The 12,181-nt window shown below is 46.7% G+C and overlaps 1 protein-coding gene across 4 annotated transcripts in view; it reads left to right on the top strand.

Moving 5' to 3' along the window:
• Positions 1-26: 26 nt before the first annotated feature.
• LRRK1 (leucine rich repeat kinase 1) overlaps positions 27-12,181 on the top strand; it is a 77,575-nt gene continuing 65,420 nt past the window's right edge. For 2 of the 4 annotated variants that reach the window (XM_027644510.1, XM_027644514.1), the window contains exons 1-2: positions 776-957; positions 3,930-4,142. In XM_027644510.1, coding sequence (XP_027500311.1) covers positions 4,076-4,142 — 67 coding nt within the window. In that variant the 5' untranslated portion in view covers positions 776-957; positions 3,930-4,075. Of the gene's footprint in view, positions 516-775; positions 958-3,929; positions 4,143-4,640; positions 5,108-12,181 lie in introns of those variants that run through there. The other 2 variants (XM_027644511.1, XM_027644513.1) reach the window with 2 other exon arrangements.

Below are 12,181 nucleotides of genomic sequence, written 5' to 3'. Positions count from 1 at the left end.
GACTGATTGATGGGGACCCGAACACAGGTAAAAGCACCAGTGAAACCTATCCTGTCTGTGTCTCCATAATCACTCAAAGAAGCATCCCAGGCATATCTCAGGCTGCCACAGTCATTCAGTGAGTGGGCACGGCTTTTTCCATCCTTAAGTGACCATCAGAGACCCATTGCTAAGTACAGACCAGGGAAGAAAAAACATCCTCTGTGTTTAATTTACAGAATCCCTGTGAGTAGCAGAGCAAAAGGCACGCAGAAATGGTCTTTTCTTAGTAGGTCCAATGGGTGGGGAAAATTCCAGGCTTGTCCAGGAAAGTTCCAGGTTTGTCAGAGGCTCCCGGACAGGAACGGGTCAGTGATGGGGAAGGACTGCGCACACCAGCCCAGCGCTGGAGCGCAGCCCGGCTGACTCCTTCCAAAGACAGAGAACAATCTCGTTCTGCTCTTCCGACGGGGAGCAAACTCGGCGCGATCCGGGGAAGAAGCCACTTTGGAAGCCGGAGATCTCGGAGCAGCCCGGTAAGGCCGGGCCGTGCCGGGACGATGGGCAGCGGTGCCCGGGCAGCCACACGGCCGGGGGGGCGGGAGGGCCACGCCGGAGCTTGGGGGTCCCGCTCCGGCCCCCGCAATTCCCAGTCTGGTTTTTCCTAAAAAAATAACCCCACTCGGCAGGGCCCGCGGGGCCGTGTGGGGGCGGGCGCGCGGGTCGGGGCCGGTGCCGCCCTGTGCCCTCCCTCCCTCAGCGCTCCGGGCCAGCCCTGCCCGCGGGGGCAGGCGAGGGCCCGGCCCGCAGGACTCGCCCCTCACCGCGGCGGAGGAGGCGCCGCTGCCCCGCTCCCTTTCCTGCTGCCTCCCTCCGCGGAGCGGGGCGGGCGGGCGACGGAGGAGGAGGAGGAGGAGAAAAAGAAGGAGGAGGAGGAGGCGGCAGCGGCGCAGCGACCGCCGGCCCGGGACGCTGGAGGTACCGCGGCCCCCCTCGGCCACCTGCCCGGCGGCGAGGGGAGGCTGCTGGGGCTCGCCGGGGCGTTTCAGGTGGAGAGCGGGGTGGAGGGAAGGGGAAAGTAGCTTTTTTAGAAAGAAAACGAAAGTTGGGAGGGAAGTTTGCAGGCGCAGGGCGGCGGCGGGCGCTGCCGGTCCGCCCTCCCCGCCCCCCCGCCCGGCCCGGCGGGCACCGCTCGCTCCCGGGGCTCACCCGGGACTCGCTTCGGCCACTGGAAAGTGTCTGGAAAGGCTTGTGAGACCCCCCCGAATCGCGGCGTAGCGCCTGTGCTCTCCCCAGTCGGGAGTGGTGTGGGAGAAAGGGGCTGGGTCGCTGCGCAGAGCTCACCCAAGGATGAAGGATGCGGGTCCCGGCGGGAAGGGGGTCCCCAGGAGGGCAGGGGGTCCCTGTGCTGGCACCGACCCGGCCACTTCAGCCCCAGGTTCACCGTCACCCTGCCCCGTGTGAGGGCAGGCGGGTCTGTGCATTCCCACCTGGACTGTGCCCTTGGGCCTCTCAGATCCGTGCTGTTCCCATCACAGGAGGGATTCTTAAAAAGTAACAGGTGGTTTGAGCGAAGAACTGAAGTTTTGGCAGATTTCTCATGAGTTGGGAAGTGATCTCGGGCAAACCGCGGTGTTTCTGGGAGCCTGGCTGGGTTTAAGTGCAGTACATGGGGTGAGACCAGGCAGGCTGGTGAAGGGGAGAGGAGGTGATGGTACAGGCACAGTCAGATGTGCTGGGGCACTGTCTGACAGCTGCCAGTAGCAGCTCTTGGGAGAGAAACTGGAAGTGTGTGAAATGGATGTAAATCCCACTTTAGGTGTATTCTGCGTGGTCCTTCTCCTTCTGAATGAGATTCTGCAGAGCTTTTAGATTCCTTCTCTCTAAATCAAAACATGGTGCTTGCACGTGTTACAGTTGAGTTGACCTTGCTTAAGGTAAACTCTCCAGGGTTTTTTTTTTGTATTATATGCACAAAGGTCCTGAAATACAGAAATCCTGCTTACACAGGCGCTGTGTGGCAGTAACACACATGTAGCTACTTACAGTTAGAGGGAACTGATTGTCAAAACCACACCACTATTTTTCCTGAAAGTTTTTTTTTTTTCCTTTCACTCTATACAAGGAAAGTTTCATCCTGGGGAATAAGCTGAGTAGAAGGCTAAAAATCAGGAGTAGGATGGTTTTCAAGCCTCCATGGTTTATGCTGACCCCTGTTCAGTGTTTCTTGTACAGTTACTGTGAGTGCACATGGTTCGTCCCCATCGTAGAGCAAGGAAATGCCTCAGACTGAGCAGGTGCTAAAGAGAGCTGGTCTGTTGGTGTGTGCAGGGGGAAGTGTTTATTCTTACTGGAGCTGCTCAGTGTGTCTGTAGCGAGGGCACAGGGGAGGCAGCGGCTGGAAGCATCTCATCCCCTCCATGGTCAGAGTTGACAACCTGGACAGCTTTTGGGAGGTGTGAGAGCCTCCCTGACACCTCTGCCTGTGGCATCACACCCTTGGCATGGCAGAGATGTGTGATCCCAGCGCAGCAGCTGTGCCTGCCAGAGTGGCTGAGGGAAGCTCAGCCCAGGAGCCAAGCTGATTCCAGTGGGAACTCGGCATGTTACAGGGCAGAATCCAGTCCACCAACATTGCCCAATTCACCAGTTTTTGGGCTTGGATCTGGAATTAAGGATCACCTCCATCTCAGCCTCCTGCAGCACCCAGTGCCCAGACTGTGGGGCACAGGGGTGTGAGTTTTGGTTCCTGCTGCCAGGCACCACAGTCAGGGTCATCAGAAGCTGTTTTCCTCTAAGTACACCTAAAACTAAAATATTTGCTTAGAAACAACTGCTGTAGGATGCAGTGATTTTTAGTGTTGTTAGCTAATGGTTAAAATCCAGTGTAAGAAGGGAGAACAGAAAGCTTCACAAAGAATGGTGATGGATCAGCATATTTTTGTACTCTCTTTGGCTTTTGATCCCAACTTAGGAAACCAGCTCTGCTCAGGGAGAGTTAGGGATGATCTTGGGCCTTGCTGGTTAAAGCAGGAGATGGGTCATGAGCTTTGCCAAATTAGAGCCTCAAATCAAAACTTCAGCATCACACACCAGACATGAGACGAACCAGTAAGAGTCAGTTGAGGGGCATCATTTTACATCCGAGAGGCATTTACTGACTGAAACTGAAAGCAGAAAATGAGGGGATGCTGATGCTGGTCTGGCACACACTGCAAAGTCACCCGTAGTTTTAACCTCTGTGTAAAAGAAGTTAAAAGGCAGGTGTGCAGCTCTGAAGAGGGAGGGAGTTGGAATTGCCTGGGAAGACTGAGCTGTGTAGTTTTCTGCTGGCTGTTGTGCCAGACAGTTCAGAAGAAACCAACCTTTAAGAGCTCCTAAGGGCCTGATCTGCCTCCCTGAATCTGTTTGAAGAAGCCTGATGCTTCCAGGGAGAACTCTCTAAAAGGACTGGGCAGAGGGGACAGGAGATGGTGTGTTTCTCTTCGCCCTCTTTTCATTCCTACAGAGGATTGTCTCAGTAACCACAGCAGTATTTCTCACAGTCTTACAAGAGCCGTGGTTGTCTTTGTGGATGGGAGAGGTTTTGAGGTTGCATTTAGGATTTTTCCAGCTGCTCTGCATGGTTTCAATGCTCTGCCTTTACATCAGCTTGGGGAGAATCTGAAACTGTAGCTGTGACCCCTGCCCACCCCCACGTCCTCTGCCCAAAGACTGAGCTGCTTTGGTGGTGAAAAATGAAGAACATTATCTTTCTGTAGTGGAGAAATTGTTAGTCCCCTCTGCTAATTCACATTATGCTCTTAACAAAGCTATTATGCAAATAATTGTATTTATAGGATAAGTGCATTTCTGCAAAACAATATTTAGACAACTGTGTTAGAATGCAGGGGAATGAGCAATTTCTATACTACAATGGTTAATCTGTTTTGTTGTTTATTTTTAAACAGAATAAATCATGTTTCTTCAGGATGGTGCTTACTAGCAGTCTCTGCTCCTGCATGTACACCATGGAGATCGTTCAGCTTTGACAACATTGTTCAGTTTGAAGTGCTGTGGAAAGTTTGTCTGTTGGACCTTCACAACTGGACCCAGAATGTACTGGTGTGTGGGAACTGAGGAATCCGCTGTTTACAGGGAGAGCAACATGGATCCACAAAATGGTAAATAGGAGGAATTTTTTTCTTTCCTGTTCAGATTGGGAGCAAAAGGTTTTTAAGATAACTCAGCAGCCACTGGGTTGTGATGAAATTTAAAGATATGAAAGATCTTTGAGCCCTAATCTTTGAAAATTTGCCAAGGAATTTTACTTCCAAGGAGAATGACGTTCAACTGCTCAGGTGGTAAGAATAGCATTCCCCTCAAGACTGATGTTCTCCAAAAGGCTGCAGATTTAGTCAATATATGTATCATGTCTCCCCAGTTCCTAAATATGTTTTACAAGATCTGTGCTTTTTCAGCGTGTGAATGCAAATATGTTCCCAGTCACTGATGCAGTGGGTTTTCAGGGTATGACAGCTGCTAAAATCAGAGCATCCTTTCTCAGCCTGAACAGATATTAACCTGCTCCAGTTTTACTGTCAGCTTCGATTCAGTGCCTTGCAGTGATTTATTGCTGGGCTGGATCAGAAGGTCTGTGTTTATGTAATCTAGTAAATCCATGGGTGGAAATTCCTCTTTCAGCAGGGACATATGCTTCAGGTTGCTTCCTGTGAATTTTTTTTCTTTCTTTTTTTTTTTTTCCTGAGCAGCCAAATTATTTTTGGATGGTTTCTCTCGCTGCAACCCTCAGCTCCCAGGCACTGCTGCGTTTCTCTGAGTCAAACCCCAGTTATGTTTCTGCAGCAAGAAATAGCCTCCTGGTTCTTGTATAACGGTGTTCCCCCCTTGCAGCAAGTGCTTCATTAGGAGGCAGCATCTGCGTTTGAAGTGTGGGAAGAAGGTGTGTTTGACGCTCTGTAGTGAGTAAGCAGCCCTCAGCAGAAGCTAATGTTTTTGCAGCCTTATTTTGGATTTTATCAGCAACTATGAAGCAAAACCTGATAGTTTATTCAGAGGCCACCTTGTCTTGTTTGAAGACGTTTCTCACCAGCATCACAGGGAGCTCTGGGAACTCTTTCCTTTCTCTGTATGTATTCTGCTTGTTCCGTGATACTGATCTTTCTGTTTGCTTTTGCTTTTGTTAATTAGCATTGTAACTTTCTATAATACTTGGTTATTGAATATTCTTAAAATTCTTGAATTCCATCCGCTGAGTTTCACTCTGGAAGAAATTATCTCCCCTTGAATACTAAGCTACAAACCATGAGAAGAATTTTAATCTGCTCTAACGATTTGAAAGTGTTTCAAATTGCTACATTTTTGTTCTGCAATAGTGATTTGACAAGTTTTCTCACTGTTTAAAGATACAGTAAATAAATTATTTTATGAGTTAATAATGAAGTGAAGAGTGAAATAGTTACATTTTCTACATTTTGAGTTCAGTTTTTTTTCCTGAGAACTTTATTACATGTTGCTGTTATGTAACCATATTCAGTTAAACTGGTTGACTGGGAGCATACAAATCTTAGTGGAAGACTCTTCAGTACTGACATTCCTGGGTTATATTGTTTGGTAAACAGCATTGGAAAACTCACAAAGGGATCCTTGAAAAGCTTAAGATCTTTATACAAGGCACCAGTATTGCCTTGGTAGATTTGCTCTTTATAAGGATACTGTACATGCTTAAACTCATTGTTATTTCAGGATTGTTTGGGTCCTGCCAAGAGTAATTGTCATCAGCTAACTGGTCCACTCCCTAAGTTAGCTGGTCCTTGTTCTGCATTTGGATCCTGTTACAGGGATGGAATCAGGAACACGGTGACTCATCCAGCTTCCACATCTGAACCTATTGTTTACGCGCCTTTATGAACAATGTGGATGCAGCCTCCTGCTTCCATTCAGTGGGAACTGCTGGGAAAGGGGAGTGAGATCCCAGATCATTTCTTTAATGCTGATGACCTCATTAGCGCTTGCAGAGCCTGGAGTCTGTTTTCTGGGGCAGGAAGGGCAGGTGTGTGGCTGTGAGGGGTTTATCCAACAGTGCAGTGGTGCCAGTGGCTCCGTGACGGGTCCATTGGAGGCACCTTCCAGTGGGTACTCTGTGCACCCACTGCCTTGATCATTTCAAAGCCTTGAGATTTTTAGGGCTTTTTTTTCCCCCTGACATCTATGAAGCCAAATGTACGTGAAGAATTTGTTCACAGCATCATTGTTAGTTAGAAAATGTAATAGGTGATTCCAGGGCTTACCTTACTCTCGTGTCTCCTCTGCTATTCCTCCCGGCGGTGCAGGGATCTTGCCTGTATCCCAGCATGATTCCCTCTTTCCCTGTGAGTGGGTGAGCTGTGTTTCAGAGCTGGACCCTGTCTGCCCTCCAGGGATGGTGCTGGGCTTGACTTGATTAAGCACCCACTGGTCCACAGCACAGATTTGTCACTGGAGTGCAGGATAAGGTTCTGGTTTGGATGCAGTAACATCTCCTTCCTCAGACCTGCTTCCCCTCTCTTAGATTTGTTCATCTTGTCCTAATTAAGAGGTAGAAACTAAGCACAGATACGGGGGTGGCTGCAGTCTCTCATGAAGCACAGGGCTTGTTTTTTTTTAAACTTGGTTAAAAAGCTCTGCATAATATAGTGGAGGTGACATAATGTGAATTTTATAGGAAATACAGTGGAAGCCCAAAGACATCACTGTGTGAATGCCTAGAAAAGCGTAAAGATTCATCTCCTTTCTACAAACTGGTTGGTTTCTTTGAATCTTATGAAATTTTACAGTTGGGATTTAATTTTTGTATGGTTTTCTAGGAGACAGTTCCTCAAAGATGTAGGAGAGCAAACATTGTCTTCTGAAACGTAAGGGCGCATCTGTTAAAGAGCTTATCTCCCTCTTATTGTGAATTTAATTCCAAGTTGCAGAACGTTCATGTGCCACTGGTGTGTGTCTCGGGGGTGGAATTGGATTATCCTTCAAACATGCCAGAGGGTGTCTCTTCTCTCCTGCTAAATCTAGAAATGGGCATTGAAAAAGGGGTGTTATCTTGGAATGTATCTAACATTACATAATTAGGGACAATGATGCCAATGATAGCCGCTTGAAATTTTATAGTAGCTTTACAGATATTAACTAAATGAACTTTCCCAACTTCTCTTGAGGCAAATCATTTGTAAGCTGGTGACTTTCCACTGTTCAGGGAAGCACACATGAACAAGTGCAATATGCCTGGAAAAGAGACCTAAATATTAAATGAGGGAGCAAACAAGTCACCAGAATATAATGACTCAAGTTGTCATTTGGAGTGGACCAGAGGCCCTTAAAGCTGTGCTTTGAAAGTGCTGTGGTGACCCTACAGCACCCAGGGAATTCTGTTTTATCAGAAAGAAACAACCCACAATAGTAGTGACCTTTGCAACCCCTCCTGGGCCATGGCTCAGCTCAGAAATGACTCAGAGGGAAAGCTACTGCCAGCAGAGCAGCTTCCTGAGTGGGAGAAAAGTCTCCTGTGCGAGTAAGAGTTGAACTGGAAGAGTTAAAGAGCAGTTTTAACAAGAGGGACTTCTCAGGAGCAAGTGCAATTTTATATGGAAAGTTTCACAATGGACTGAGTGGTGATAACTTGAGCTTAGCAAGTGGAACAGCTTATCCTCCTGGGACACCCTTTGTGCATCCAGCCTTGCTCCCTTTTTGCATCAGGGCAGGACATGTGCAAGTGTGGCTGAGGCCTTTTTGGGGTGCAGCAGCCTGGGGAGGTGATGGGACTGTAGGTGGAAGGATGGAAACTTTCACAGACTCTGCTTTTGCTCTCCACTCTGTACTCACTGATAGCCCGAGCCTTCCAGTTGCCAGCCTGGCAGTGTGAGACCCACTTCAGAAATAAAAGTCTACAGGAAAAACCTGACTTCTTTATAGCAATAAAGGCAAGCAGAGCCCCCTCACTCCTGGGTGGGCATGGACGTGGCCTCCAGATTAGATCTTTGGTGGGGTGTCCTTTGCAGGGCCAGGAGTTGGACTTGATGATCCTGATGGGTACTTTCCAACTCAACGTATTCTATGATTTCCTTGCAGTTCTGCACTGTTGAGTTTTTTGCCTTAAACATGAAGGACAGGAGCTTGCAGTTGGTAGTGTGAATAGCTTTGTTTAAAAATCTTTCCTGCTGAATAGAGGAGGAAGAGAAAAGCAGTGTTGGCAGCACCACTGGTACCACTTTGTTCCTCATGAAATCACCACGTAAACCTTAAAATTCTCACATCAGCTGGGGCCAGCAGTGAGTCTTGGGGCATGTTGAGTTAGGCTTGTTTGTGACACATTGTGCTGTGTAACAGGGAAAAAGTACTCACAGCCTCTGTCCTGCTTTTTCCATCCACACCTTACCCTGTAGTAACATTACCCTGAGTTTTTGTAACAGCATGGGGTGAGAAGGACAAGGAGAGCATCTGGGACTTGATCTGAGGACACAGAGACCTGCAAAGTGTGTTGGTTGTGTGAAGTTCTGTATAATCAGACTAAATGAGCCTTGAAGGTTTTCTGTTTTTCTTCTGCTTGTTAAGCTGTGAGTTAATTTGACAGCAAACTGAAATGTTCCTACGATAAAAAGAAAAAAAAAAAAGCAAAAAGTAGAACAGGTGTTGCCTGTGAGTTAATCTCACTGCAGAGTGCCCTGCAGAAGGAGAAGTAGGAAATGCTCAGCAGGAATAGGAAGTACACTAGTAAAGCAGTAATAGGCTTGTATTTTTAAATATTTAAATAAACTCTTCATACAGAAGTGGTGCAATCTCACAAGAACTGGTGCGGAAGGCTGGTCTGCAGCAGAACATGCCTGTGGTTAAACCTGCTCTCTTGTGCAGACTGCAGAAGAGCTGTGTGTTGCAATATCTCTCCAAACTGAACCTGGATTATCAAAAAGGGCAGTGAATGCTGAGGCATTTACAGTTTTTCTGATAAATACCATCAGAGCCAGTCTGCTCTTGAACTTGAGGGCTGTAGCAAGGAGGGCAGAGCTGCTGGAAGAGCCACTGGTGCAGTAAAGGCCTTGGGAAGCTAATTGAGCAGGGAGTCCAACCTGAGAGCCAGTTTTATTTACAGGCAATAGTAAAAAAAAATGATCTTTATCTGAGCTGGATCTGGCATTATGTGCTGCTTTACAGCTTTATTTTTCCACCTTTCTGTTAAAATGTATTTTTGGTTTATTACAGTGAAATGTAACTTACGACAGGTCTATCAAGAAGCCTGGGAAAAAACAAAGATAAGGTGATAAGGTTGTAAAGAAAACCCTTTGCCCTTAGAACTTGTACACAGGGACTTTTTTAGAAAAGTCCTTAGAAAGGTGTGATTTATAAGGCAGCTTTTAGGTGAGAGTTGATTCTGGGGTCATAGAACCACTGTCTTCTGTTTCAGTGGGAAAAAAGCAGTTGATAGTGTTCACACCAACTCAGCCCTTACCAGGCCTGTAATTGATTTATTGTTTTGTCAGAGATGTTGTGTGTGATTTTATACTTGCATTAAGAAAATGCAATGAATTATGTTTTTTCATCCTCCCCAAAGCCTATGGGGGCCTTATCCAAAACCCATTAAAGACTTTGCGCTGACATAATGGGATCTTCAGGGATCCTTACAGCATTAAGTCTGTGATTTGTTTGTTTTTCACTGCTCTGATCGATAAAGGGGCTGCCAGGGCTCTGCTTGGCAGGAGGCAGTGAGCTGGGAGGAACTGTTTGCATTGCAGATGAGGGTGTGGGGGATGGATTTTGTACCATTCAACTCCCAATATGCTGTGTAGAATCACAGAATCGTGGAATTTTTACGGTTGGAAAAGACCTTTAAGATCACCGAGTCCAAGCATTAACCCAGCACTGCCAAGCCCACCATTAAACCATGTCCCCAAGTGCCACATCCACAGGGCTTTTAAATCCCTCCAGGGATGGTGACTCAACCGTGAAGTCTGTCTCTTAATAGGTTCTCTTTCAGGTTTGACATCAAGTCAGGCTGATATTTAATTCCTTTCTTTAATCCAAGTCTGTGTGCTCATTAGTGGGTCAGGAATTGCTTATTTGCATGATTATGTATCACCACAGCAGCAGCTCTTTTATGTAAACTGCTGATAGTTTCACAACAGAAGTGTTTCCATGCTTTGAATTTGTGCCTTGCCCTCACTTAAAAAACTTATAAAAGAAGTCTTTAAGTTATAGGGAAGACTCTCAATCTTCCCAAAGCCCTCCTGCAGTCAGAGTGACTCTGGGGGCTGGCAGTTTGTGTTGCTCCAGGCAGACTGGCAGGACTTGGGATCTGGAGGAGTTCACACCCTGTATGAATATACAAACCCCATTTCTCCAATATTTTATACTCATACAGAGTGTGAGTATGGAGATGCACAGAGTAGTGGGAAATCTGGTGCAGCTCCTCTCTTTTTTGGCTCACCCTCTCCAACTGGAGAGGGCAACAGATCCATGGTGAGCTTTGGGAACTTAGGCCCTGTGTTTTGTCACCCGAGGGTGAGGGAAAGGGTCAGTCGGCCACAGGAAGGGCAGGAGGAAGGAGACGGGTGGAAGGAGCAGGGACCTGGGGTTGGGAGCTGGAGGAGCAGCTTTATTTCCTCTCTAATAGTCAATATATGGCTCCCAAGCATAAAGGTTGGCATTTCGGGTACTGCCGGGGGAAGCTCAGTCCCAGTCTGTCCACAGCTCCTTCTCTGTGCCTGGTTGAAAATCATGGAAAAATAACGACCCAAAGCAGTGATTCAAACAAGAAGTCTGGATAAATTTAGCTCAAATATTCTTGGTATGTTTGTGGTCGCTGTGGAAATTGCATCACCACTTGCTTTAATGATCAAAATATCGCATTGCTGCCCGAGAAGGGCTCAAAATGCAATCTTTTAAAAGCATGCACGTCTTTGGATTTGCTTCACCTGCAGTTAATTGGTTCGGGGGGTTGTTTGTTTTATTCCCATCTTGGTTAAGGAATTTTTGGACTAGAGGTTACTGCTGCTTAATTGAAAAGCCACAAGGTTTAGAGCTGATACACTCTGCAGCGTGATTATCTGCTTCACATAAAAGTTCTGTCTGGGGAGTAGGATTCAAAAAGAGTGCTGGTAATTGCTGAAGACAAGACCTCCTCCAGAATCTGCCTGCACGTCTTTCTGTCTTGCACATCAAAGAGCCTTTGAAATTGCTTTTATTTTTGCATCAAACAGGAACATAATTTTTTTATTTTACTTTTTTTTTGTAGCACTAATGGACAGGATCTCTTTTCAGATCTCACTCATATCTTGAAAAACAAAAAACCTGGCTCCTTAAGTGGTCTTGTAATCCTGGTCACAATTCTCCCATGTTTTGCACCTTGGACATTTTACACAATGGCAGGGTGGGAATAAAAGCTGTCAAATCAAAGCCATTTGCATGGATTGGACCAGGTCCTTGGGTGCAATGGATCAGAGCTCATCAAAGGCTGATGAGAAGGGGATGAAATGTGCCTTGCCTCGCTTGGCTGTCTCTGCCTCACTTTGCTGTCTCTACCTTGGACCAGACATCTAAAAATGCTGTGACCTGCAGCAGGGTCACATCATGAGCTGGAGCCTCACTTTCTCCACTGTTTAGTTGGGTTTTTTTCTTTTCCAGAGTGTCATATCCATCTTCCCAGCTCTGCACTTCCCTTGGCTCTGCTGTTGCCAAATTGCCCCTTCAACTCTTTTGATGCCAACCATATCCAATATCTTGATTGCATTTTCTTTTCCTCTGCGTGCAACACTTTTGCATAAACTGGTCCAGAGTGGTTGTTTTTGTGGTGATGAGAAGTGAGGATAGCAAAGAGTAAGGTGTTTTATTAGGCTGGCAGGCACAGTTAAAGAAGCTTGTTGGACTGTGTCTAACATGCACTAAGCTTGGATTTTGCTGTGTGGGATGTTTACCTCCTCAAATCTCCTGAAAAGCTTCTTCCTTTAGATGTGTCTGCCTTTTCCCAGATCTGTCAGTTTGTTTAATGAAAAATATTCTCTCATTCTCCAAACTTTCCTCAAAGTAAACTGTGAAGCTGCTATAATTTCATGTGTTAGGAGTCAGTGCTTGGTAGTTGGGTTGACTCATGCCCATGTTTAATGTGGGAACATTGGCTGTAGGACTGGAAGGAGTGTGTGGATCAGTGTCCTGGTGTCACACTCTTAAACCTTATGCA

The sequence above is a fragment of the Corapipo altera genome, unplaced genomic scaffold (assembly GCF_003945725.1).
Source record: "Corapipo altera isolate COAL_440 unplaced genomic scaffold, ASM394572v1 50, whole genome shotgun sequence".
Taxonomy (NCBI): Eukaryota; Metazoa; Chordata; class Aves; order Passeriformes; family Pipridae; genus Corapipo; species Corapipo altera.
The sequence above is the reverse complement of the archived record's forward strand: the minus strand, read 5'-3'. Positions and strand labels throughout refer to the sequence as shown.